Source organism: Mytilus edulis, chromosome 12, assembly GCF_963676685.1.
Source record: "Mytilus edulis chromosome 12, xbMytEdul2.2, whole genome shotgun sequence".
In the NCBI taxonomy this organism is placed as follows: Eukaryota; Metazoa; Mollusca; class Bivalvia; order Mytilida; family Mytilidae; genus Mytilus; species Mytilus edulis.
Window position 1 is genome coordinate 21704189 of NC_092355.1, and position 26368 is coordinate 21730556.

General features: G+C 31.1%; 3 protein-coding genes across 5 annotated transcripts in view; 2 read left to right on the forward strand and 1 right to left on the reverse strand.

Moving 5' to 3' along the window:
- LOC139498011 (uncharacterized) overlaps positions 1 to 26368 on the reverse strand; it is a 156895-nt gene that overhangs the window by 107282 nt on the left and 23245 nt on the right. The window lies entirely within an intron of this gene.
- On the forward strand, positions 8429 to 16557 carry LOC139497968 (uncharacterized protein MCAP_0864-like). 2 transcript variants are annotated; one of them, XM_071286225.1, is made up of 4 exons: positions 8429 to 8560; positions 11407 to 11604; positions 12290 to 12440; positions 15153 to 16557. In XM_071286225.1, exons 2-4 carry the CDS (start codon positions 11449 to 11451, stop codon positions 15827 to 15829), a joined length of 984 nt encoding a protein of 327 aa, XP_071142326.1. In that variant the 5' UTR covers positions 8429 to 8560; positions 11407 to 11448; the 3' UTR covers positions 15830 to 16557. The 2 variants fall into 2 exon arrangements, with proteins under 2 accessions (XP_071142326.1, XP_071142325.1); XM_071286224.1 differs by lacking the exon at positions 8429 to 8560 and adding an exon at positions 10031 to 10116.
- On the forward strand, positions 21547 to 24531 carry LOC139498015 (structural maintenance of chromosomes protein 3-like). The gene is made up of 3 exons (XM_071286307.1): positions 21547 to 21605; positions 22144 to 22772; positions 24098 to 24531. The coding sequence occupies exons 2-3, from the start codon at positions 22149 to 22151 to the stop codon at positions 24368 to 24370; spliced, it is 897 nt and encodes a 298-aa protein (XP_071142408.1). The 5' UTR covers positions 21547 to 21605; positions 22144 to 22148; the 3' UTR covers positions 24371 to 24531.

Below are 26368 nucleotides of genomic sequence, written 5' to 3' on the forward strand. Positions count from 1 at the left end.
AGTCATTTTTGGGGTCCTTTTAAGCTTGCTGTACGATGTGAGCCAAGTCCGGTTGAATATCGTACTTTGACGTATAATAGTTTACTATTACAAATTGTGATTTGGATGGAAAATGAGGGAAATAACATATGCATATACATTTTAGTTCTCTTTTCTATACCACTTGACCTTGCATTTTGATTTTGCTTCTCAAACCTAAACATACTACAATACAATATAGATTTGTCATGTATATCTGTTCTCTCTTTGTTGAATAGTAAAACTGCACTTATTACAATTTTCCAGGCCCAAAAAAGAATTTATAATTTGCTGTTTTTTTTATTCACTTTCATTGACAGAAATGCTCTACGGTAATCCCAAAACATGGGGAAAAAGTGTCTATACTAAAGTTTAAACTGAAAGGTAAATACCCAATGGTAAAAACATATCTGACAAAAAATGGCCTGGATATTTCATAACTCTACCATATGTATTTATTAAATACTCAATTCAATACAAATACAAATAAACCTATAAATATATCAAACAATTCCCTTATCAGTAAACAAAACTCTATAACCAAAACAAAACTGGTGAAAAATGACCATGCAAGGTTTAAATCCTGATAGTATTCTCCCAAAATCTATATTTGGCAACATTCTATATACTGGTAGATTATTTTCAGCTGTCAGTACTATACTATTTATAATATAAAGGTACTATAAAATATTTTATGTAAATTTCATCGTTAAATAAAATGCAATGTTTGCCAATATTTCAAATGGTTCATCTTGATTCATATTCATACCCCAAGTAGAGTATTTCAAATTCATTAAAAATATTGCATCTTAAACAATATTGTAAAAACACTTTCTCCAAAAAATTAATATATGTAACTTCTTTAACTCAAAGTAATTCCAAGCTAAACAATATTTGCACACAAACAGGAAAAAAAGCAAGACCGACAGAAAATGACATAAAATTCTAAATGTAGGCACCAAAGCTGCAGAAATTGGACAAATAAGTCCTTCTCAATGTTGCTAAAATAATTGCTACTACTTAAAAAAAATATTTAAGGGTTCATTTGTACTAATAATGAGGAATATTCAGTTCTTTACACCTTATCGTTATTTGGATATCTGTCCCTCTTGACCTAATAATTTGTCCCGCTTGAATTTTTGACATCATACAACATTATCACTTTTCCATTGTGGCATCAAATATTTTTTATTATAACGTAATAAAAATTACGGGATCTTTTGTAATTTACAGTAATGGCCGACAAATAGCAATAAGGTGTACTGAAATAACGAATTACAACGGAATTTTGTTTATACCAGCATCAGAAATTTTATGTACAACAGTTGTACATCATGTACGGTATATATTATCTTATTTTACTAGTATTAGCCGAATATGATGTAATAAAATTGAGAATGGAAATGGGGAATGTGGCAGAAAACTGCCATAACCCATAAAAAGTTTAAAGGACTGATGTGACCTTTTCATTCATATTTCTTATACATCAGGAAAAAGCAATAAAATTTCATAGACACAGACATAGAGAATAAAAGTTGTTTGCTACTACACTGCGTATCCATAACCTTTGGGAATCAACATTATCATGCATATATTATCTTATCTTTATACTTAGGGACGACATCAAAAGATCGATGTAGGATAAAAAAAACTTAAATCAGATAGTTTTGTTTATCTAAAATCGATTTTTACATATATCCCTATTGGTAAATCAATTTTTCCCTAATTAAGTGAAGAGGGGGGTGGGGGTGTCAGTGAAAAAATTATGTGAATTAAGTTTTTTATTCTACATTGAACTTTTGATGTCGTCCCTTAAGTATTAGCCAAATATGATGTAATGAAATTGAGAACGGAATTGGGGAATGCGTCAAAGAGACAATTATAACCTAACAAAAGAGCAGAAAACTGCAAAAGGACACCAATGGGTCTTCAATACAGTGATATAATCCTGCACCTGGAGGCGGGCTTCAACAGGCCACCAAACAAAATCGTGTACTAGTTCAGTGATGATAGATGTCATACTTAACTCCGAAATATATAAAACTACAAGATGCCATATAAGGAGCTGGCTTGTCATGTTTTGGATATTTTGTAAGATTTTCGGAATCCTCTGGTTTTATCCATTTGAATGCCTTGCAAAAATTTTCCCGGTGACCCCCAATTTTCTTTTTGTAAATCTTTTACATGTATAATAATAAGCCATCTGTAAAAGTCTTATAAAATTTTAATTACTTTTTAACAGTTTTTGAGAACTTCACCTTGTCAATACTAAAGCTATGAAAAGTCTAGAGAGAATATTTTCCCGCCAAAATTTCAATGGCTAATATCTCGAAAACAAGCACGGTGACCTATATATTTTTTTTGCTCTATTAATTTCTTTATTAATCCCCTATCAATATAAACTAGTGTTTTAAAAAGTTCATTACTTTGAAACTGAGAAGCGAACTACCATAATTGACAGCTTTTTATAATTTGTACATAACCCATGTAAGCAATAGAACATAATTGTTAAAAGTGCGACTTAAAGGTTGTCAATATGTAGCAAAATAATTTCAAACATTATATAACTTCAAAAATGATGCTGTTAAGAAATCTTCAGTATACAAAAGGCAAGTGATAAACTTTGTTTTATTTACAATTTTAATCTCATTTTACTTAAACCAACAAATAAATCATTAATATCCCAATTTTGTCTGATTGTCTACTAATCTTTCCCTATCAAACAGATATTTAGCATACTAAAGTGTTCATTTAAAATCAGCCCAGGGATCACTTCAATAAAACTGCCTGTCAGTTACCTTTCAAACATTAATTCACACACTTTCCACAAACTATAGATAACGTATTAATTTCAGTCAAAACTTGTGGATAAGGCTCTTTTAAATAAATTGGCTTTAAATGCACTTTTCAATTAAAGCTTACAAAACAAAAAAAGTTAATAATAGAAACCGGATGGACAACATATAAGATCTTGATCAAATTTCAATTTATAATACGGAAACAGGATAGACATGAAAACTAGCTAAAACATCAAATGGAAAGTTGAAAAAAAAAACTATATAAGACATATTTGGAAAATTTAAGGTCAATTGCAGTCATTTGATTACCGATTACAAAAGTTGGTCATCAGATGCAAAAAGTGTTAATTTTGACGATTTTTCGTCTTTTTTCTTGACCTGGAAAACCGAGGAATGCAAATTGATGGATCCATCTGTAGTCAATCTGCATGTAGAAAGGACCCCAGTCAACATATTTACCACAACAGTTCTTAGGTTGGAGTGACTGATCTGAGTACAGCAGTCTAAAGAAGGTCATTTGGACAAAAAATTAGAAATTACCAGATTTTTCCGATTTTTGATTTCAAGAGGACCTGCAATCAGAAATAGTTGTATCCTAGGCATATTTCAAAAACAAGCACTATCAGTAGTTATATGTCAGCAGGTTTACACTTTTTGGGGGAGTTTTAGACCTCGTGTGAAAGACATCAAAAGGAAGCCCACCCCTTAAAATAAAACAGTTTTATCCGACTATTCGGGTTAACAAGTACTTGAGTGTTGCTCTGACAGTAATACCATCATATTAAAATACCAAGATGATACTCAACTAATCAGAACCATCAAAGTGTAAAATACATATAATGTTTTCCAATTTTGTAGATATTCTTTTCGAGCGAGTACTCCAGTATGGCTTGGCAAATCCCATGAGTACTTGAAACACAATTCTTCTCTCAGTTGACATTTCTAATATATATATTTTTATATCTTAGTAAGTTTTAACAAAGGATATTTCAAACTCTTCAAATCCATTATAAAATTTATAACTAGGCAGTTGTATAAACACATAAAAGCAGATTTACAACTTTTAAATAATCTTCATATTCTTTTATTTAGTGTTGTAATTGCCTCATAAAAACAATAAATTATTTGCATATTTCCATGTAAGGACTGGTGCTATTTAATCCAGTATAGCTTTATTATCTCTTTTTAAACACTTTACATTTTACTAACCTCTCTGTTAAATACCTAAATCGTAGTAACATTTAAGAGGTATATCAATCTTGCAAGTTCAAAACATTCAATGCAGTGCATGTATCCAACAGTGTCTTAAAAGCTGACGTCACAATGACTTCAAGAAAAATCAGAAGAACTGAAATACCTATTATTACATACTATTAAATAAAACTAAATCGTAGTAACACTAAAGAGGTATAGCAATCTTGCAAGTTCAAAACATTCGATGCAGTACATGTATCAAAAGCTGACGTCAGAAAAAACTTTAAAAACTTTAGTATTTGGGAAAGTACTGAAATAACTATGTGAAAATCAAAATGTTTATAATCCTGAGTGTGGAAATTTAAAAAAAAAAGAACAAAAAGTCCCTAATCAAATGGCAAAATCAAAAGCTCAAACACATTAACTGAATGGATAACAACTATCAATATTCCTAAAAGATTGATTTCTTATGTATGCCAATTTTTTTCTTTATAAATTTTATTTTATTACATGGAATAAAATATATAAGTTATCTTCTATTACAGGGTTAAATACATCATTCTGTGTAACACTTTCAATACTAAATATTCATTTATCAAAATTAATTCCTTAATTGTTGGTTCATGCTTATGGGAACTTAAATTACCTTCTTAACACAATCTTTGAAGAAGAGAATGTTGGTTACAGTTACCTTTTTTGTCTTGCACTGAGTTAATACATCATCCTACTGTAAACTGAGACAGAAATATTAACCCTTAACATGCTGTCATTTTGAGGGCTTTCAGTGTTGGATCCCAAAATTTTCATAAGTGGGGGCCCGTTGACTGCCTAAGAGGGGGCCCGCTCTGGTCATGCCTTAGTGATTCCCTATATAATCAACCAAATTTTTCCCAGAAAAGAGGGCTCCCCCTACTAAATCCGCCTCTGGCTTTAGTCACTTTTGCACGCTATGAAAATCAACCTATTTTTTTTGTAACAGCAAGGGTCCAATGATTTATATTACTAGTTTGCCTTCATCTTTGACTTTGTCAGATTTTAAACGACTTGGGCATGATTGGCAATCAGTATTGTATGATTTGACTGTATTGGCCCTTATTATGAAAGATTCTGACAAGGGATGTTGAAACTTAGTTCACAATTTCTCTTCAGTTTGTTCCAGAGGACATTCCTGATCACCAAAAGTTGGATTCATTTTTTATTAAACAAGGTCAAACAAGGAATCACAGCAGAAATTTACTTGCAATGATTATATCACTGCATAACCATTATCCTTATAAAATGTCTAAATCAATATTTGGAAATCATTTCTATAAAGTTGGAACTGTATAAAATCCATTTGGAACGAGTATAACCACTGAAAGAAGGTTGTTAACAAATCAAGAATAGATCATGTTTACAACTTTCGGTTTTAAAATGAAATGAAAACGGGAAGTGCCACGTGGATGATAAATTCAAAACGAGTCAGGATTCATCAGAAAATTATCATTTTTTGGTTGAACTTCTTTTAGTAAAAGATATATATTTAAATAATTAGTTTAATTGATTCTAAAAGATTTTGTATTTTACATTTTAATCTGTTTTAATCAGGGTCTATAAATAGGAATACTTTCATGCATGCTTAGCCCACAGGACAGGAAGCATCTGTTTACTCGTGAAGACTTCTCTGAACATTTTGAATAAAGTTCTATATTTTAAATGAAAATTGTTGAAAGTTTTTGATGGCAATTTATATTAATTATGACGAAAATGCGTTCAAATGGTGAATCATAACGACAAAAGAACTTGAAATTGTGATCGTTTGAGAAATATTGAAATTCAAATGCGAACTGTTCAGGGGTAACAATTTCATCAAATGAAGAAACTATACACCTGGTTGTTGAAATTGACTGATATTCCTGGGGAAATAACTATGATGGTCAATTATGAGGTTTATTAATAATTAACGGATGAGTGACCCATCTGATGGCAATAAGCGGATTAGTTGTAATCACAAACTTGTAACACCTGTTGAAAATGTTAATTACCTGGGGGTCATAAACTTGTCACAAACATAAAGACCGGCAGATTTATTTTAATGCGAAAATATTTTTACAATTTCAAAATTTAAGTGACGAAATTGATTTGCAGTACTTTCGTCAATGCGAAAACCCTTTTGTAAATTACGAAAGTGACAAGCCCTAGCAAAATCACTGACATGACGGGCTTACACAAACAACTATTATTTGGCTACAATATATAAGTTCTCCATACTTTTAAAAGTCAACTGTATGATACTTATTTTGAAATTTATGCATGCATCTTCCCTCAATCTGAGAATATCTATTGCCATGTTTCTCATGTATAAATTGCATTTTGAGCTCAAATACAAACTTGTAAAATTACAATCCGATAAAACTGTGGACTTGCTGATGGGGTGGGCTAAATCCCTTTGGTGTGTTCAACACAGGAAGTTCAGACGTCTAAAACTTGCAAAAATTGTGCAAACCAACAGACATACAATATAAAAAAAGAAGATGTGGTATGATTGCCAATGAGACAACTATCCACAAAAGACCAAAATGATACAGACATTATCAGCTATATGTCACCGTACAGCCTTCAACAATGAGCAAAGCCCATACCGCATAGTCAGCTATAAAATGTTACTGATCGTAGTTGTTATTGAAATATGCATAGAAAATATGTCCAGTTGAAGTAAAAACAAGAGGATGTCACAACGACAGCAAACCGGATTTATTAATATTTATTTGTGTCCTGGCAATATCACAAGAACCATTACTGATGAATGGTGAAAGTGAAAATCGTCAATATGAAATTTGACCTCCATTTTGTCATCAGTATCAACATCTTAAAATTTGAAAAGCTTCAAGATTGAATGGTTCATGAGTAAATGCAACAATGTGAATGGAAACGCCATTTCACAATCTTTCAAGAACCATAACTCCTGAACGGTAAAAGTCAAAATCGTCATTATTGAACTTGACCTCTAATTTGCCATCAATAACAACATATAAAAATTTCAAAAGCTTTGGTTGAATGGTTCATGAGAAAATGCACGGACACGACTGGAAACTCCATTTTTCAATCTTTCAAGAACCATAACTCCTGAACGGTAAAAGTCAAGATCGCCATTATTGAACTTGACCTCCAATTTGTCATCAGTAACAACATATTAAAATTTGGGAAGCTTAGGTAGAACAGTTCATGCGTAAATGCACGGACACGACTGGAAACTCCATTTTTCAATCTTTCAAGAACCATAACTCCTGAACGGTAAAAGTCAAAATCACCATTATTGAACTTGACCTTCATTTAGTTGTCAGTAACAACATATTAAAATTTTAAAAGCTTTGGTTGAACGGTTCATGAGTTAATGCACGGACAACATTTGATTGCCGCCCGTCCGCCTGACCGCCCGCCCGCCCGCCGTACATCCCCAAATCAATAACCGACATTTTTGTCACAAAAATCCGGTTAAAAATGGAAAAAATCATGAAATTCAGTATTATTGGTCTAAAATGACCTTCTTTAGACTGCTGAACGAAAAATCAGATTCACTCCCACCTAACCACCGTTTGAGTCAATTTGTTAAATGGGGTCCACTCTACATTCAGACCACAGCTGGATACCTTTACCAACACCCCTGGGTCTTCGGGGTCAAGAAATAGGACGAAAAATTGTAAAAATTGACACTTTTTGCACCTGATGACTAACTTTGGAGCAAATTCCAGCCCCCTCAACCTGACCAACTGCCCCTTGATCCCCTACCTTAGAATTAAAGGAATCTATATGCTTCAGTAGCAGGGTTAAGCTCATTTGCAAATAATTTGCATATTTTTGCAAATAAATGAAAATTAGACATTTTCTGAAAACAATTCAGCAGGGTAAGTGTTAAGTTGGGTATAAAAAATAACTAAGCTTTCTTGAACATGAAGCTACATTAAAGTCAATGCATCATAAAAATATAGATAAGACAAGCAGTAAACAGGTAGATTAAGAAACAATAGACAAGTGAGTCCATGTTGAAAGCTTACAAATTAAGTATTTAGCAATTATGTCATTAAATAATTCTAATACCCTACTTAAAATAAAACCATACAAAGACAAAATTATTTAACCAACTTTAAATTTGTCAATTCATCCTTAATTAACATTTTTACAAAAGTTTCAATTAATAAATTTGTATATATCATATATTTTATTGCGCCAATGTTATCATAAATCGTAATGACTCCATGCACATACAAAGACATTTTTAAAGTGTCATCTTAAGAAGGTTAGCAAGTCAGATTTATCTAGTTACAAACAGTTACAATGTATTGATTTAATATCTGTTATTTAATTCTTTATAAATCAAAATAGAACCCATCAAGGCCTTCACAGGGTAATGAAATATAATACACCAAATATTATTTAACATTTTAAACAAAAAACAAACATATGATCAATTTGATGGGTCCAAACAAAAACATTTGATAAATTGCAAGGGTGCAAAAATAGTCTGTTAAGCTTACCTGGATTTAATTTCATCTTGAAAAATAGTCACTTTGGTAAGTAATACATTTGCCATAATAGTATGTTAATATTTTTGTACAGAAAATGATCATAAAGTTGAAAATGGAAATGGGGAATGTATCAAAGAGACAACAACTCGATCAAAGAGCATATAACAGCCAAAGGCCACCAATGGGTCTTCAATGCAGCTAGAAAATCCTGTCCCTTGAGGAGTGCTTCAACTGGTCCCTTAACACATATAGAACATGTTGTATGGGTTTTGCTCAGTATTAAATACTGCATTGTGACCTACAAAAGTTGCTTAACTTTTATATCATTTAGATGTATGGTGGAGAGTTGTCTTAGACATTGGCAATCTTACCATACCTTTTTTATTTTTATATACTTGTATTCTACATCAGTTGACCATGAAAAATGTTTTTCAAACTATTGCCATGTGACATGACTTTGACATTATTTTTGTGGTTAACTTATTTATTTTTATCAACACTAAGGTTAGTTTATAGGTATTTTTTCTCTCAAGATTTCTTTGGAAAATAACTTGCAAATGCGTTATTTTTGGTTTCTTTTGAAATGACTCATTTAAGTCATCTTATACATACAATAGCTATACAGTATTCCAATGGTTAATACAATAATGGTTTAATCTGCGTTGCATCTTATGCAAATTCTATACGAAAAAGACCATATACTTCTATGTATTTCATTATTGATGCTAAAACATATGACACCTAATACATGTACTCCTCAACAAAGTGATGGTCCTCACTTCAATACCCATAATCAACACATAATCTGTCAAACTATTGCAGACAAAGTGTGTCCACGGCTTTTATAAAACAATCTATGTTCTTTATGGTCTTTTAAAGAGATTTACAATTCATCTGTAGTTAACTAAGTAAATCTGGAACCTTATAAATCTGATTTAAAACACTACCTTTGTTGTATTAGGCCATTCAAAGACTATTATATGGTCATACATAGAATTTTGATGGGGACTTTTTACTAAGAAATGAAACAAATTTCAATAAAATATAATTCATTCTATCAATAAATTCTATTTCTAGAGTCTAAAATATATTTGTAGAGTTCAAATATTCTTCAGCCTTTTAAAGTCTGCAAGTTAAGGTCCATCACATATTGTGAATAAGTAACTTCAATTTACTGGCTTACACAGCCAAGATCTGTTATCTAGTGAAATTATTTAGTTCCTGAGTCTGAGAAGCTAAGTTTTGAATTTATAGTAATACTTACACCCACTTTTTTTACGGAGAATGCTTTCATTCATACATGCTGATATAACACTTTATTTACAATGTGTATCCCAAGATCAGGGGCACTTGAAAACTATAACAACTTAATTAATTTCAATTCTGAAAAAATATACTTAAACTTTCAACAGATTACTATATGGCAAAAGGATTTAAATTAAGAACTGACAAATAATTTAATTTTTGCTTGGCCTTTAAGAATGCAGATTATAAATATTGATACATTTAAATATTGTTTACCATTGATTTTTCATACAGTACTGCAGGTTTTATAAGTTTGAAAAAATTCACAAATATAATGACACCTTGAAAACAAAAAGGTAAGAAAACTGTCTTCCTCTGCTTTCAAATCCCTATGTTTAAACTTAGCAAATTTCTAACGATGGTGTTTGTGTGTGCTTTTATTTGTGTATGTGTCATTTTAACTGAAATGTGAAAATATCACAAGCGGTATTTCATTGTCGTTGTCCCTTTTTAATATATTATTTATATCATGAAGGAGTGGGGTGGCTACAAGAATTTGGCCACTACATATTGTACAGTCAACAAGGTCATGTAAAACTAAACCTGGACATATAAGAGAAGAACTCTGTTACTGAGATACTGTGCATCTTATTACATTTTGTCTGCATCTCATAACATCATATCAGTATCTGACTTCTATTTCTAGAAGATATTATAGCAAGACAATATCTTTGTCTGAATCATTATAATAAAAGAGCTGTGCCATAAGCACATGATACGCCTGTCACTTTTTCAACAAATGAAGTTGCAAATATCAATGTCATATCACAAATTTATACATAACTAAAGGACGCTTATTCGAATAGATATAACAAAATAAGTCACCAAAATTTCATAAAAACAGCTCAAAGCATTATTGAGTTGTTCACCAAAAACTAGAAAATACCCCCTTTTTTATGAATAAAATCTCATAACTTGACAATGTAAATTCTAAAAGATATGAAAATCCAAAGAGAAGTTACATCAATAGATATAAACAATTCACTAAAATCTTATGAAATTTTCGTTCAAGTGTTTTTGAGGTTACTGATCAACATGTTGATGAAGGACAAACAGATGGATGGACCTAAACTATAACCAAAAAAATAAGAATTCTGGAAACAACAAAAAGCCAATAACAAGCTTCTGTTTTTACTTTTTGAACACTGTTTCATCTGTCCTTTAATTCTCAGTTTTTGAATAATTCTTAATATTTAAACTTTGTCACATTTCATGATGTGTTGTATATATTTTGCTCATTATTGAAGGCTGTTAAATAAGTGACTTAAAGTTGCTAACATCTACATCATTTGTTTGATAATTGTCTCATTGCAAATCATACCATATATCTCCTGATTTCATATACCGTATAGCGGGGGCTTTTCACTGATAGAAAAAAATCGTCAAAATAAATTCCGCCAATTTAAAACAGCCTATGCAAAGGTATTGATAAAGTTTTAAATCGATCTGCAAAAAAATAATAACCACCAAAAAATTTTTTGTATACATTAATTAAATGAAAATCGCAAAATTTTTCACCCCTGAAAATAACCCGCTATATGGTATAACAGTGGTAAGGAATTAACTGTTATTATGATCTTTTACAGTTCTACAAGCTGATGTAGATCACAGATTTAATCAAACCAGTAATGCTTCTACATACAGAAGACATGAACCAAATTGAGAAAGTCACGTTACAGAACTGTCGTAATTGTTTACTGGAAGATCTAGATCCTACCATGTCATTTCTATCGCTACTGTTCTGTTCTAGGATAATAACAGAGGACCAAAAAGACAGAGTTGAGGTAGATTTTGATTTGTGTTTTGAGTTAATAAGCATTTTGTATGAGATTCATAATACATGTATTTAGATGAAATAAACTAAGTTCAAAAATAGAATGAAAAGAAAAAGCAATTTTTCCTTTGAAAAGGGGCCATCAATCTAGAATGGTAAAGGTATAAGTGATGCCACCAAAATTCAAACTTGACCAGCATTTAGTGGTAATAAGCATTGTGTACGATTCGTTACATTTGATTGAGGCAAACTAAAGTTAGAGAACGGATAGGAAAAATTCAGTAATATTTTCATTGTAAAGGTGCATAAATCTCGTATGGTAAAGGTGATGCCACCAAAATTCAAACTTGATCTGTATATTGTGGTAATAAGCATTGTGTATAAGAGTCATAACATGTGGTTGAGGTAAACTTCAGTTAGAGAACAGAAGTGTGAAATTCAGCAATTTTTCTATTTGTAAAGGGAAAACACTCTAAAACAGTATAAGAAGACTTGTGTTTTGTGGTAATAAGCATAACCATTGTTCAATATAAGTTTCATAACATTTGGTTGGGCAAACAAAAGTTTGAGAATGGAAACCAATTTCGTGAAATACGTTACAGAAGGAGGTACAGATGGACAAGGGTAAAACCATAAGTTTCACGGGAAATCTTAAAACATGTGTCTATTACTAATGTAACTTTCTTTCATTTCAGAACCAAAGAACAAGACAAGATAAAGTTATAACATTACTAGATATTCTACCTCGACGAGGTCCCAGGGCCTTCCGTAAATTTATAGATGTCCTAGAAACCGACTATAACTGGATAAAAGAGAGATTAGAAGATGAATTACAGGCTCAGGAATGTATGTTACTAATGAAGTGTTATGAGATCATGAACCATACCTGCCAACTTTTGAAAATGCCCATGGGGGTTTTAGCGCGCGACAACAATTTCAAAGTTTAAAATTCTTTGCGACGACTATTTTGCGCGAAAAAGTGTCATTTTTGCATGATTTGTAAGATGAGCTTACATCCCTTTTTTTAAGTTTATTTGCATGATTCTAGTTATTATATCAGCAGAAAATATGAACATGTAGCTGTAAGACCAGGAATTATTTTCATGTGTAAGGATACTAAATAGTTGTTGACTTTTCCAATTTAAAATTATACACAAAGAAGGACTTTTATCAGGTTGGGAACAACACATAGGGATCCCCCCTCAATGTTAGGACATTAAAAACCACTTTTTAAGTACAAATGAGCATTCATATTATTTGAAGAAACTTTTCCCAAAGAACTGTACAGCTTATGATCTATCATTGTCTATCTGGTATTATATGGTCAACACATGTCCAAGAATTTTGATATGTTCTTGGCCTTATATCTTCTTTATTATTCAAAATAATAGGACTCTTCATTTAGAAAAGCTGTTCCAAATATAATGTCAGAATTTCCCATTTTTAAGTTAACAAATCTACATTTTCCTATTTAATTTTTACAAGAGTAACCCCTTGACTAAGGGTTGTCCCTCATTTAAGGGATTCCTCATGTTGATGTGGGGGGGGGGGGGGGGGGGTCCATGTGGAAAATAATGAAGAGTACATTATCCTTTAAATGATTGAATACATAAATAAAATTATGTTACAGTAAGTGTACATGTTATGTCAATAAATTAGTGAATAAACTACTATTTATTATATTCATGGTAGTTCTGCATCATTGAAGTTTGTCAATCAGCCATGCTTTTATTCTTATTCAGTGTAAGAACCTCCTTGCAGTTGAAAAATCATTTGCCATGTTCACGTTTTTACAATTCTGACCAACAAACAGAGGAATACAACACAAGTTCAATATCTAGCATGTTAAAACAATCTTGAGAGAAAACGTTTTTGATTGGCTGATTAATTTGATCATGAGAAACGCACAATTTGATTGGCTGAACACGATTTTTCTCCATTGGACACAGTTCAAAATCGGGAACAACAATATTTTTCGTGTAAATTTTCACCAAATCGTGTTTTAGAGGGTTTTTCAGGAACACGATCGTGCAATCGTGACAAAGGGTCAAAATCGTGTAGTACACGCCTAAATCGTGAAAGTTGGCAGGTATGTCATGAACTAAGAAATATTTTTTATACAATGTTAAATGTAGTTTATAATTTAAGATACTTCTAAAATTGGAATAATTAATATGCAACCAATATATAATAATGAGATATGGTATGATTGCCAGTGAGACGACAATCCACCAGAGACCAAATGATGCAGCTAGCTATCAGCTATGGTACTTTCAAATGATTGATTGATTGATTTTTTCATGCTTTATGTCCAGTGGTAATTATTTCATGCATATTCATGTCAGAGGAAATAGTAACAATAATCACAATTGGCAGGTTCTGCATTTGATGGGACAAGAGTCTTTTAAATGGAAAGTTTTGCCAATTCTTAACACAGTTATTATTAGATATGCTAATATAAACTTCTTCATTTGAGTTACATCCACTCAAATAATAGACATTTCTTCAAGAAAATTTTGCTGTGTTTATTAAGTTATGATTTATACCCAGGGCTGATGATATTAACCTTTACTAATTGAAGGTCTTATGGGACTACGTATATAACTACATCTTGAATTGTACTGTAAATTCAGCAATTATTGCACAGTTTTTATCAATGTGAAAAATACGACTTCTTCAGTCTTGCTATATAAGAACTAACATTCTGCTATCTGATACATACATTTGAATGGAGCTTTTTGAAAACTGCATTTATAAAACATCCTTTTTTGTTCATTCTTCAAAAATCACAATAATATCTACTCACAATAATTTATGAATTGACCGTGAGTAATGACTGCAATGATTGGTTCAGATTTTTATTTGAAATTAGCCAATAAAGGAAATGAAATTTATTTGTGATCATTTTCATTGAAATGAAAAATTATCATGTTATTTTATCTTATTGTAGCTAATTTTTTATACATAAAAACACAATTAAAATTTAAAATATGAATTTGTAAGGGGAGATAACTCAGATTTTTTAGTTTTCTTCATGTCAGAATATGCTGTAATTTTTCTCTATTTGCTTATGTATATTTGTTAATATGTCTATTCTTTTTTTCTAATTCTGATTGCTTTATATAAGAGCTATATTTCATATTTTATTTTAAAATTCAATCATTTCCTTCCTTTCAAAATCACCAGATTAACATTTAAATACAAACACAGTGGCCTGTAGTTTTTATCTTAGTTTTGAAAATTGCTAGTCTGCACCAAAATCTTTCCCAACTACTAGTCTGAAGAACAATATCCTTATATCTTCCTTATTTGTCTAAAGAAAGTTTTGCAAATACTTATTCGCTCGAAAATTTGTTGTACAAGTCTGGGGTATGGGACTAGTGGCTAACGGTGCATATTCAGAGAGAAGAACTACAACATTGTCTCTGCTATATATCTTGTGAAGAGAGACAATTATTTTTTGCTTTTTGTTTGATAAATTATTAAAAGTCTCGGCAATTATAGGTTGGATTTACTTATTTCAGATCAATTATAGGTTGGATTTTATACTTATTTTAGATCAAAAAAGAATACTCGATGCTATCGATGACAGAATGAAACAAAATGGTGAATTTCTTCGGGACAAAGATTACATAGACAAGATAGTCAGGGAAACCATTTTACCATTTCTTCTTCAAGAATTACGTACATCACCCTCAAGTAGCCCCTCAAATAAAATAGATCAACCTCTTAAGGATGTTATAACCAATCATTTGATTCCATTACTTGGAGGATCTTCTGCTAAGAATAAACTAGAGGCCAATCAAGAGGTTTTGATTGAAAAAGCTATTGAAATAATTGACCAATTACGAGAAAAGTGTTGTGATACTTTGGGACTATCAAGTGAATCTTGCCAAGATGAAACTCTACCTGCTTTAATAGAGAGAAGGATGATTGAGGTTAAAACAGAAATAACACTTTTACGGAAAGAAAACAAAAAATCAAAAAAGGCGGAAGAAAAATTAACAACGGAAAATCAAAAACTGAAATCTGATAACACAACTCTGAAGGCAGATGTAAAAAAGTTAAAATCAGATTCACAAGGATCAAGGAGCGAACTAAAGAAATTAAAAGACGAAGTTCAGAAATATAAAACTGAAAGTATAAAACTCAAACAGGAAAAAAATACTTTAAAAGAAGCTTTAAATGATGCAGGAGTAGACTTGTTGATTTCTTCAGATTTCTGTGGAAGCTAGCATTTGAAATTCTCTAAGGATTTCTGTGTAATCAAGAAATTCCACCAACTTTATTGAATTTTGTGGAAGCTAGAATTCATGGAGCTCTTAAGACTTCTGTGGAAACTACTGTGAATTCATTTATATTTTCGAGAATACCAATTTTTGTAGATTGAGGGAATATTATTTTTCGGTTGATATTTGATATTATGTGGGTTTGTGAACACATGCCTATAGATTTATATTTCTTTGAACATTGAAATTCGTGGTTCACCTTTACCCACGAAATCCACAAAAATTGATTTCCAACTAATAATAATGAATCCACAGTATATTATTTCGATGATATCTACAGATTTATGTGGAAGTTGACATTCAACAATAATTTCTAGTAATTACTGTAGAAGTTATTAATTAGCTTTCAATATTTTCTACAGATTTCAATCAAAGCTAGCATCCAAATATTTCTAAAGATTTCTTTGGAGGCTAGAATTCAGCAATCCTTGAAGGACTTTCAGATTTCAAATACCTGTAGAGGCTAGCATTCAATGATCTTTCAGATTTCTGTTGAAGCAACCTTTGTGTATCTCTACAGATTTCTATGGAAGCTAGCTTTGAAAGATTTCTAAAGTAGATTTGTGGAAGCTATGCTAACATTATTTTTTTATTTTTGTTACTCATCATATTATTTTTATGCCAATGATATTGTGCCAAATGTTGCATTTAAATCAAAATGTATTTATAATCAAGATTTTATAAAAGTTTGTTTTTTACTTTTAATTTTTATTTTCATTCCAGCCTTTAAAAGCAAAAAGTATTCTTTTATGCTTGAGAAGTCACATTTTCCAACAAATTAACTTTTATTCTTTTCCTTTTAAAAAAGTCAAGACACTAAATTCACAGCTTTCAATCAATCAAATGAAGGAAACTTTGTCATCATTACAAACAAGTATATAAGGCCTAAAATAAATTATTGTTTGTTTCCCCAATCTCGACCTACCCTGCAAAAATGGTCCTACTCATAACATTTTATTGTCAAAACTAAGTCAAATATTATTTTATTCATTTTCAATTTTCAGGCTTGCCAGATCGACCGATTTTGTTCCAGCTTTTTGCAAGGAAAAAAATATTTTCCTACCTAACTACCCAGACCTGGCTCGGCAGGGTCGGGATTGGGGAAGCAAACAACATATTTACTTAGGCCTAAGACTGCTACTGGTCGAAATAGCAGCTCAAAATACAGCTCTAAAAACTAAAGCAAAAGAACAAAAATCCCTTTAACCAGGTTTATTGGATTTGAATTATGTACTACCAGATTTTTACCAGATCAACATGCTGAGTTGGATTTTTAACTTGTTAAATCATTATTCTGCCAAAATGACCTGTTTCCCTACATAGGAATGTTATTCTAACTTTTGACCGAACAGCATTTGATCCTGTTCTTACGTGAAACCTGTCTGAGCAGAAAACATCAACTCTAAAGTCATTGGATTGACCTTGCATGGTTCAAACTCATGCCTGCTGGCAGGGATGGGGTAATTGAAAATGTAATGGTAATTAATTGTAATGCATTACAATTTTCCATGTAATTGAGTGTAATGTGTAATTGAGCATTATTATTTCAATTACATGTACTTTTATGGTGTAAATGATAAGGATTTGTGCTGCACTCCATGGGAAAAAACAAGTGTGCTAAAGTCTGTACACATAGATAGATGCCATCAATAATAAATTACTAGTTTTAGAAACTTTTAATAAAAGATACTATTCTGTCAATATAAAAAAAGAAGATGTGGTATGATTGCCAATAAGACAACTCTCTACAAGAGACCAAAATGACACAGACATTAACTATAGGTCATCGTACAGCATTCTACAATGAGCAAAGCCCATGCCGCATAGTCAGCTATAAAAGGCCCTGAACACTTCAAGCGAGATACTAATGGCCTTATTTATATAAAAAAATTAACGAAAAACAAATATGTAACACATAAACAAATGACAACAACTGAATTACAGGCTCCTGACTTGGGACAGGCACATACATAAATAATGTGGCAGGGTTAAACATATAAGCAGGATCACAACCCTCCCCAAACCTGGGACAATGTATAACAGTACAACATAAGAACGAACTATAAAGTCTGCAAACAAAGATATATGCCATCAATAATATACTAGTTTTAGTAACTTTTAATTAAAGATACTATTCTGTCAAGTCCACTTATATAGTTCAACCACTAATTATGTGAATTTCACAGAGTAACATCAAATGAACTGTCAATAATTAGCCATGTCATATAAACAGAGTGACTAGCTAGCAATTTACAGTATTTCAATACTATCTTATCATTTTTTATATATGTTTCAATGGAATCTAATATGACACACCCCTTTAAAAGTACAAACTTTAATTAGCCTAAATCATATTGCATTGTCTATTTACTGATATTCATCTTCAAGTTTGATTAAATATCTGTCAAGGTGACAAGTCCATAATGACCTTAAGTTTAAAGTTCAGGACTACAAACCAATGACAAAGCAATAATTCACCCCAGTAGTAATTAGTACATGTACTTGAACATAATGACTATCTATAGTACCCACTAATTAAAAAAAATTGTCATATCAAAGTGGGGGTACATTGAGACTTAAGCTTCTGACATTGGTCTAAGGTGTGGAAATCACACTTTCTTCTTCAGTAGACACATTTGGTGATAGTCCAATATTACTTTTTTTCCCAGGTTGACCTTGAAGAAAATCTAGACTTAACTGGTCCTTCACTATCACATTTTTGCAAATTTTGATGGTCAAAACCAGGTCTTCCAAGTTTAGATAAATAAATAATAATAATCTATTTTATTATTGTGTCACATATTGATTGACATACATATCATACAACAATATTAAAACATACATAGAACAATCAATACCCAGCCATATCATTTGGCTTATGAGACACATTGCACAAAATATATATACATGTTCTTAAAAATCCAACGATACTTTGAAATACTGTATTTTTAAAACTAATAACTATGATTTTAGAGTATTTTCAACTTGATGAATAAAACTTAAGTAAATATATTTAAAAATGTTTCGTAAAAAATATTTACTTTACATACATCTAAAACTTCACACATACATACATCTAAACCTTCACACATATATGTGAAAATATTTACATTAAGATATTGCGGGGAAAAATCAACTGATATGCATAATTTAAATAAACTAATTGAATTAAAATAATTGTCCACTGTTAAAAAATTTAAGTAAAAAATTTAAGTAAAAAATTTATGTCGCATGAAAATGGTTAAAAATTATGTAAATAATTTACGTCGCATAAAAAACTTATGAATACTTTTACATAAAAATGGCTGTATCTCGGAGCAATTCATGATTTGTATAAATTTTAAATCGTCGTTCAAATTTTCAAAACTATTAATATGTTGTGAACATTCTGAGTAAAGGTCAAATCTTAAGTCATTATATAGACAACAGTTCAATAAAAAATGTTTCTCAGTTTCAACACTTTTGTCAGAGCAATAAACACATAAACGGTCTTCAACAGGTATTGGCGGCTTGGTGTATCTTCCAGTCTCGATGGCTAACGGGAGCGAGCCTGCACGAAACAGGGCCATTACACGTCGGTACGACCGTGGAATAATTTTTGACACATACGGTTCCACGGAAGTGTCAGGAAGCACAAAAGTGAGTTCCCACTAAAAAAAAATGACCGATCATTTCAACTGAAAATGATACTTTTCCAAAAAATATTACCAAGTCACTTTATGAGCGATTTTCATAAATTATATACCATAAGATGTAGAAATGTCTAAAGTTTAATTGTTTATTTGGCCATAATTTCCGTGAGGTTTGTTTTCATTATCTAATGGATTGAACTAGATGCGAATACGTAGCTCTTAAGGTCCTTTTTAATGATTTTGATATTTGTGGACCATAGCAAACTTTTCATGAAATATTTGTCTTTATGTTCACCTCGTCAATAAGCATGAATAATATCATGGCCTAATAAACAATAAAAAATTTAAACGTTTCTACATCTTATGGTATTTATTTGGTATAAATCAGTCATGTAGTTACTTTGTATTAATTTTTTTAAATATTGATTTTAGATGAAATGATAGGATATTTGGTGAGTGACATTCAATTAAAGTCAGCTATGCTAACCTCTGCCAATATTAGTCAAATTAAATTGACAGTTTAGTACATGTGTAGTCAAGTGCACATGTCTGAACAAAGAACAAAAGATTTCAGGCAAATGGTCTCAATGAGAAATGCCAGTTCCTCATATGGTTACAGCTTTAAGATATATATTATACAAGTTATATAGATATAAGAAGATGAGGTATGAGTGCCAATGAGACAACTCTCCATCCTTGTCACAATTTGTAAAAGTATATGACTGCATCTTATTTTACAATGAATAAATTTCTTTTCTGAAAACACTGATAATTTCTCAATACTCCTATTGATAGTTCTCGTAGACTTTCATTGAAACCTGCAAATTAAGTTAAAGTCTAGCAGCATATTACTTGTCAAAAAGCTTCAGAGTTAATCTTATCTATTATAATAGTAGTTAATAGTAGTTAACACTAATACTTTCCTATTCTATTGTTACACTTTAGTTTGTAAGGAGATTAGCAAAGACCAGACTTTTACGTGCCAACCTAAAATTCCCGTACTTTTCTAACCCCTGTTCTAATTAACTAAATTAAGCTATTAAGTCAAGGCCTTGTTAAAAGAAACAAAATACAAGTTAAATTATGATCATTTGTATTTTAAAGGGTCAAATTTCAGTGTGGAAATAATTGAGAACTAGTCCAAACACTTTATATATCTATTTTGACGGCTTTGACTTATATTTGAATAGACACTGTGAATCATGGCGTGATCATGGGTCACTGAAATGTTTTGTTCAAGGTAGGTATACTGATATATGGTACAATAAAAAACAGTTCCATGTTTACATGAATATAAAAGTTTAAATGGCATTTTGACTTTTCACAAGTAGACAATTTAGAAAAGTCCAGAAAAGTGACAATCCTTACTTTTTACTTTTAAATTGTAACTGATATGCAAAATAAATGTGATTGCTCAGTAGAATCAACCTTTACATGCAGAGAAATTATAACACCTGACAATATGGAAAAACCTAGAGGATTCATAGATACTAATTATTTGCATGAAATATCATGGAACAGGCTATCATCTTGTACTTAAGAGTTTTTTGCTTGGTTCATGTTGTCTATAACACTAGTTTTGTGGACTTGTTTATCTTTTTGTTGTCTTTATTTCTTTTGTCCATGAGTGCTGACTTATGTCCCTGTTGTACGTACCTTCTACCTATTTCAATAATTGGAACTTTGGCAGTGGAAGATTTAGATTTAAGAACTGTTTTGGTAAATTCCATGGCATCTTCAGTTTCTTATGAGTGTTGAATGTGCCCTTGGTATCTTAAATTCCTCTTTTATTTTCTAAATGCCTGGAGCTGTGGCAGTGGAAGATTTAGATTTTAGAACTGTTTCAATCTGTTAGCCTTGTTATTTATTCAAAATTCTCTCTGTAGGAAATACCCTAAAATGACCCTAAAAATTTGAAACAATTCATTTTTAAATAGATATATGATCTCTTTAATGACACATACTTATTAATGCTATTGTTAGTTATTCTTCCAAAACTTTCACCTAAAGATTCATTTTTAGCTTAGATTTCAGAACATGTAGGTGGAGGTATAGACCTAAAGACAAAATTGGATTTAAACAATAAAAAGGTATTTAATTCCATAATAATTCATCAAAAATATTACTTAAATACAAACCTAATTTTTAATATGAAGATCTTCTAAAAATTAATTGTTATACACTTTAAAAAAAAAACATGATATAGATAAAAAAAAAAATAAAAGTCAGCTTCATTTGCATAATTTTTTTTAATTAACTAAAATGTAAAATCTAAAGATTAACGTTACCAAAAATTTGAGAAATATGTGAATTTTGTTGTTTAATAATCTGTTTCAATACTATTACATTCATAAGAAAAAATTACTGCAAACAATTTTGATATCTTTTGTTTCAATTGTCAAGTACTAAAAATTCAAAAATTATTGCGATGTTTTAAATATTGTGAACAATTGTGACAGGGTTATAATAGCAATAATTAAAACTAGCATTTTGAAATTTTTGATATGGATCAAAAAAGATTTTTTTCTGATTATTGCAAAAATTAAAATCACTTTTTAGTCTGAAATGACAAAATCGCAAATGCACGCAATAATTTCTGAAATCACAGTAATTTGATAATAATTACAGAAATTATGGAACCAAATCAAGTAAGAGCTCTTCACAACTGTCATCGTGACCTCTTACGTGACCTTGAGGTCGATAGGTCATTCCTCCTATCCTTGTACATTGACAATATCATCACAGAAGAACAGAAAAACGAAATTATGGAAGAAAAATCACGAAGAGGAAAATGTGCAAAACTTTTGGAAATCATACCTCGCCGAGGACCCCGCTGTTTTCCCACCTTTGTGTCTAAAATAAGGAAAGATTACTCATGGATTGCTGAAAAACTTGACAAGGAACTCACAAAAGAACGCAAAAATTTACCGAAAGATGTAAATGATAAGTTGACGGAAGTCATTAACAATGAAGTATGCCCAATGGTTTATGGTTGTGAAAGGAATATTATTACACCTTCTAATAACCACCCTGGACAAACAGTGGGTAGGTTATCAGAGATGATGACGGCTCTCAAGTATAGAAGTTTACGTGCCCTTGAAATGTCCACCAAGGACAAAAGAATTGAAGAATTATCCTTGCCAGGACTTATATCAAGAAAGGTTCAGTCTTTGCATGATGATGTCAATGGAATGAAGACAGAATTACAGACGGAGAGAAAAAAGATAAGAGCAAGAAATAATACTGATGATCAAAAGGTACGGATTATGATAGGATTTCTAAAGGCAGGCTCTTAAAAAAAAACCAGTTTGAATACTGTAAATTCAGAAATTATTGCGATGCTTTTATTATTGCGAAAAATGCAACAGGGTTATAATCGCAATAATTTCAACTTTTTTTTGAAATTTTTTATAAAAATCAAACAGGATTTTTCTCAATGATGCAAAAATAAAAACTGCATTATAGTCTAAAATGATAAAATCGCAATAATAAATGCACACAATAATTTCTGAATTTACAGTACTTTCTCCGATAATTGTTATCAGTTAAAACTGAGAAGGTCTGGAACAGTTTTGGTCAACATTGAAAATCTGCTGAAGGTTTTAAAAGTTTGAGTTTGCTATATCAAATAAACTGACAGTCAGCTATAGCTAGTGTCAGACATAATAAACTGACAGTCAGCTATAGCTAGTGTCAGACATAATAAACTGCCAGTCAGCTATAGCTATAGTGTCAGACATAATAAACTGCCAGTCAGTTATAGCTATAGTGTCAGACATAATAAACTGCCAGTCAGATATAGCTAGTGTCAGACATAATAAACTGACAGTCAGCTATAGCTAGTGTCAGACATAATACACTGACAGTCAGCTATAGCTAGTGTCAGACATAATAAACTGACAGTCAGCTATAGCTAGTGTCAGACATAATAAACTGACAGTCAGCTATAGCTATAGTGTCAGACATAATAAACTGCAGTTATAGCTACAGTGTCAGACATAATAAACTGCCAGTCAGCTATAGCTAGTGTCAGACATAATAAACTGACAGTCCACTAGTGTCCGACATATTGCCATTTTTCCTCATTCATGTTTTTTTAAGAGATGGAAAACCTGTGCAGAATATTAAAAACAGATAAATGCATCATTTCTTTCAATCTATTATATAAGTTTAACAAGCAAAAGATGTTTACAAAATGTTACCAAAATCATTGGCATATAGCCCATTTACTGTATTTGACCTAAGTCAGTTATTCTGAATGTTATTCAAAACTTGCTCAAACACATTACTGATCTACAATTTTATATCAACCTGCTTAACTTTTAACAAAATTGACCATTTTGCAATATGCTTATGTTTTTTCATAAATAGAATGAGTATAAGAAACCAGACTTCTTGTTGTTCATGCTATTTTAAAAGTGTGGTCTCCAATTCTATTGTCTTCAATTTTTTACATCATTTTGTCTCTATTTTTTATTTTATTTTATTTCAAATTCTTTTCCTTATTCTCTATTCTCTATTTTTTTATTATTTTTTTTGCCCTAAAATCTTTAAATATTGTTTTAACACTATATGTTTTCAGGTAAACAAAGATATTTCTAAACTGACGAAAGACCTCAAAAGACAGAAAGAATCAAACAAGAAAATGGAATCGTCAGTGAAAAATAAAGACAAGAAAATAAGCAGTTTACAAAATTTCAACCTTCATCTAGAAAAGGAAAACTTAGATTTGAAGGCTAGACTAGAAGAACTTGAAAAGTCTGAAAAGCCACTAACACATCGATATGGTTCAGCAACTACTCACGGATCTCAGGGGATTACAACAATATCAGAACTGTTTGATATCACTTCATGAAATCTAAAACAATAGTGTAAAAAATATTGTCCCAATAATATCACTTCATGATAACTTCATTTTTTTTTACATAAATAAGGCTGTTAGTTTTCTCCTTTGAATTGTTTTACATTGTCATATTGGGCCTTTTATAGCTGATTATGTGGTATGGGCTTTGCTCGTTGTTGAAGGCCGTATAGTGACCTATGGGTGCTATAAACAGTTTCGTACTAAAAACTAGGGGTATTTCCCCAGTGAGATTTACATACTGATGGAATTCCCTGCTATTTATATACCACTAAATGAAAAAGTTGATTGTTTTTTATGTTCAATGTGAAAAACATATATTGAAATTCAATTAAAATGCCACTTTTGTCAAGATTTAAAAAAAAAAAAATGTTTTTGTGACTTCCTACTATATGGGAGGCAACTCCATAAACAGCTGATTTTCACCTGTTGCAAAAAGCACTTTGATTTGTCAGGTAAGATAGCTCCTTTCGGAGCAGGCGAACGTAGGCTGAAACTACATTTTCTTAAATCAGCCGGATAAGCTCTTCGAAATGCATATTATAAGAAATCTCAAATATATGCACAGGTTACTGATCCGTGTGTCCATAGGTGGTCTGTTTTTAAGGTTTTTTAGGGGGAAAATGCCTAATTTCCAGCTGATAACTTGTACCAATTTGCATGTTTAAACAAGAGATGTTGGATTTGTTTTTATTTATTCAGAAAGTTCATAGAATTATCTTTCCATTGATGTATAGATATCTATATAACTATGAATATCTGACTTCTGCATGATGGGTCCACTATTACATGCCCTGTTACAGAATGAAGTCACGTAAAAAACTGTTGATTGCACCCTTAAGGGACAAATATAAAATATAGTGATGTTTTAGCATAGAAATGTGTTAGCGAATGGAGTAAAATAATTCTGAAAAATATTGTACGGCATGTATACATTAATTTAAAAGCATCAGTTTGGTATATTTAATTCAAATGTTACAGATTTGTACATAGCAACCAGATATAAGAAAACCAAACTCTGTGCGAATATTGAAGTTTTTTAATTTTTTGCGACGTCATGATATTTTTATTCAATCTCTCATATATTTGGAACCAAAAGTTGCATATGAAAAGTGTAGATTTTCTCTACTTTGACCTTTACTCCTGATCAGTGTCACATAAATTTTTATTCATTATAATATATATTTGGTACTTTTTATAGTCAAAAAGGTACACATGCCATTCCTAACAAAAACACTATTTCAATATTTTCTCAACTCAGCTATAACTTAGTTCATATAGTACTAGGGACAAAATCTATTTAAAGTAACTTTATTCATGCCTATTTCATAGTTTTTATTCTATTTATTCAAAAGAAACCCTATTTTATGATTTATTTTCTTTGTAAAACTGATGAAAATGTGATACAGGAAATGTTTGGAATTTGCCAGTTAAACTGTTTGCCACTGGCCAATATGCCACTACTGCGCGACATAAAAAAAAGAGCTGTAGTTTCACTATTCGTGGTCACAATCCTTAAAGTAAGACATCATTTTAATCGGTATAGTGTACAGATTCAGAAAAGCTGAGAATTTTTTATATATCGCATACAAGGTTTTGCTTAAGGGTGCTATAAACAGTTTCGTACTAAAAACTAGGGGTATTTCCCCAGTGCGATTTACATACTGATGGAATTCCCTGCTATTTATATACCACTAAATGAAAAAGTTGATTGTTTTTTATGTTCAATGTGAAAAACATATATTGAAATTCAATTAAAATGCCACTTTTGTCAAGATTTAAAAAAAAAAAATGTTTTTGTGACTTCCTACTATATGGGAGGCAACTCCATAAACAGCTGATTTTCACCTGTTGCAAAAAGCACTTTGATTTGTCAGGTAAGATAGCTCCTTTCGGAGCAGGCGAACGTAGGCTGAAACTACATTTTCTTAAATCAGCCGGATAAGCTCTTCGAAATGCATATTATAAGAAATCTCAAATATATGCACAGGT

What these genes read in the sequence shown, in the direction of transcription:
- LOC139497968 (XM_071286225.1), top strand. Translation starts at nt 11,449, where the DNA reads ATGCTTCTACATACAGAAGACATGAACCAAATTGAGAAAGTCACGTTA. An exon ending in ACCAAAAAGACAGAGTTGAG is followed by an intron (nt 11,605 to 12,289) that starts GTAGATTTTGAT and finishes CTTTCATTTCAG; the next exon opens with AACCAAAGAACAAGACAAGA. An exon ending in TGAATTACAGGCTCAGGAAT is followed by an intron (nt 12,441 to 15,152) that starts GTATGTTACTAA and finishes TACTTATTTTAG; the next exon opens with ATCAAAAAAGAATACTCGAT.
- LOC139498015 (XM_071286307.1), top strand. Translation starts at nt 22,149, where the DNA reads ATGGAACCAAATCAAGTAAGAGCTCTTCACAACTGTCATCGTGACCTC. An exon ending in ATAATACTGATGATCAAAAG is followed by an intron (nt 22,773 to 24,097) that starts GTACGGATTATG and finishes ATATGTTTTCAG; the next exon opens with GTAAACAAAGATATTTCTAA.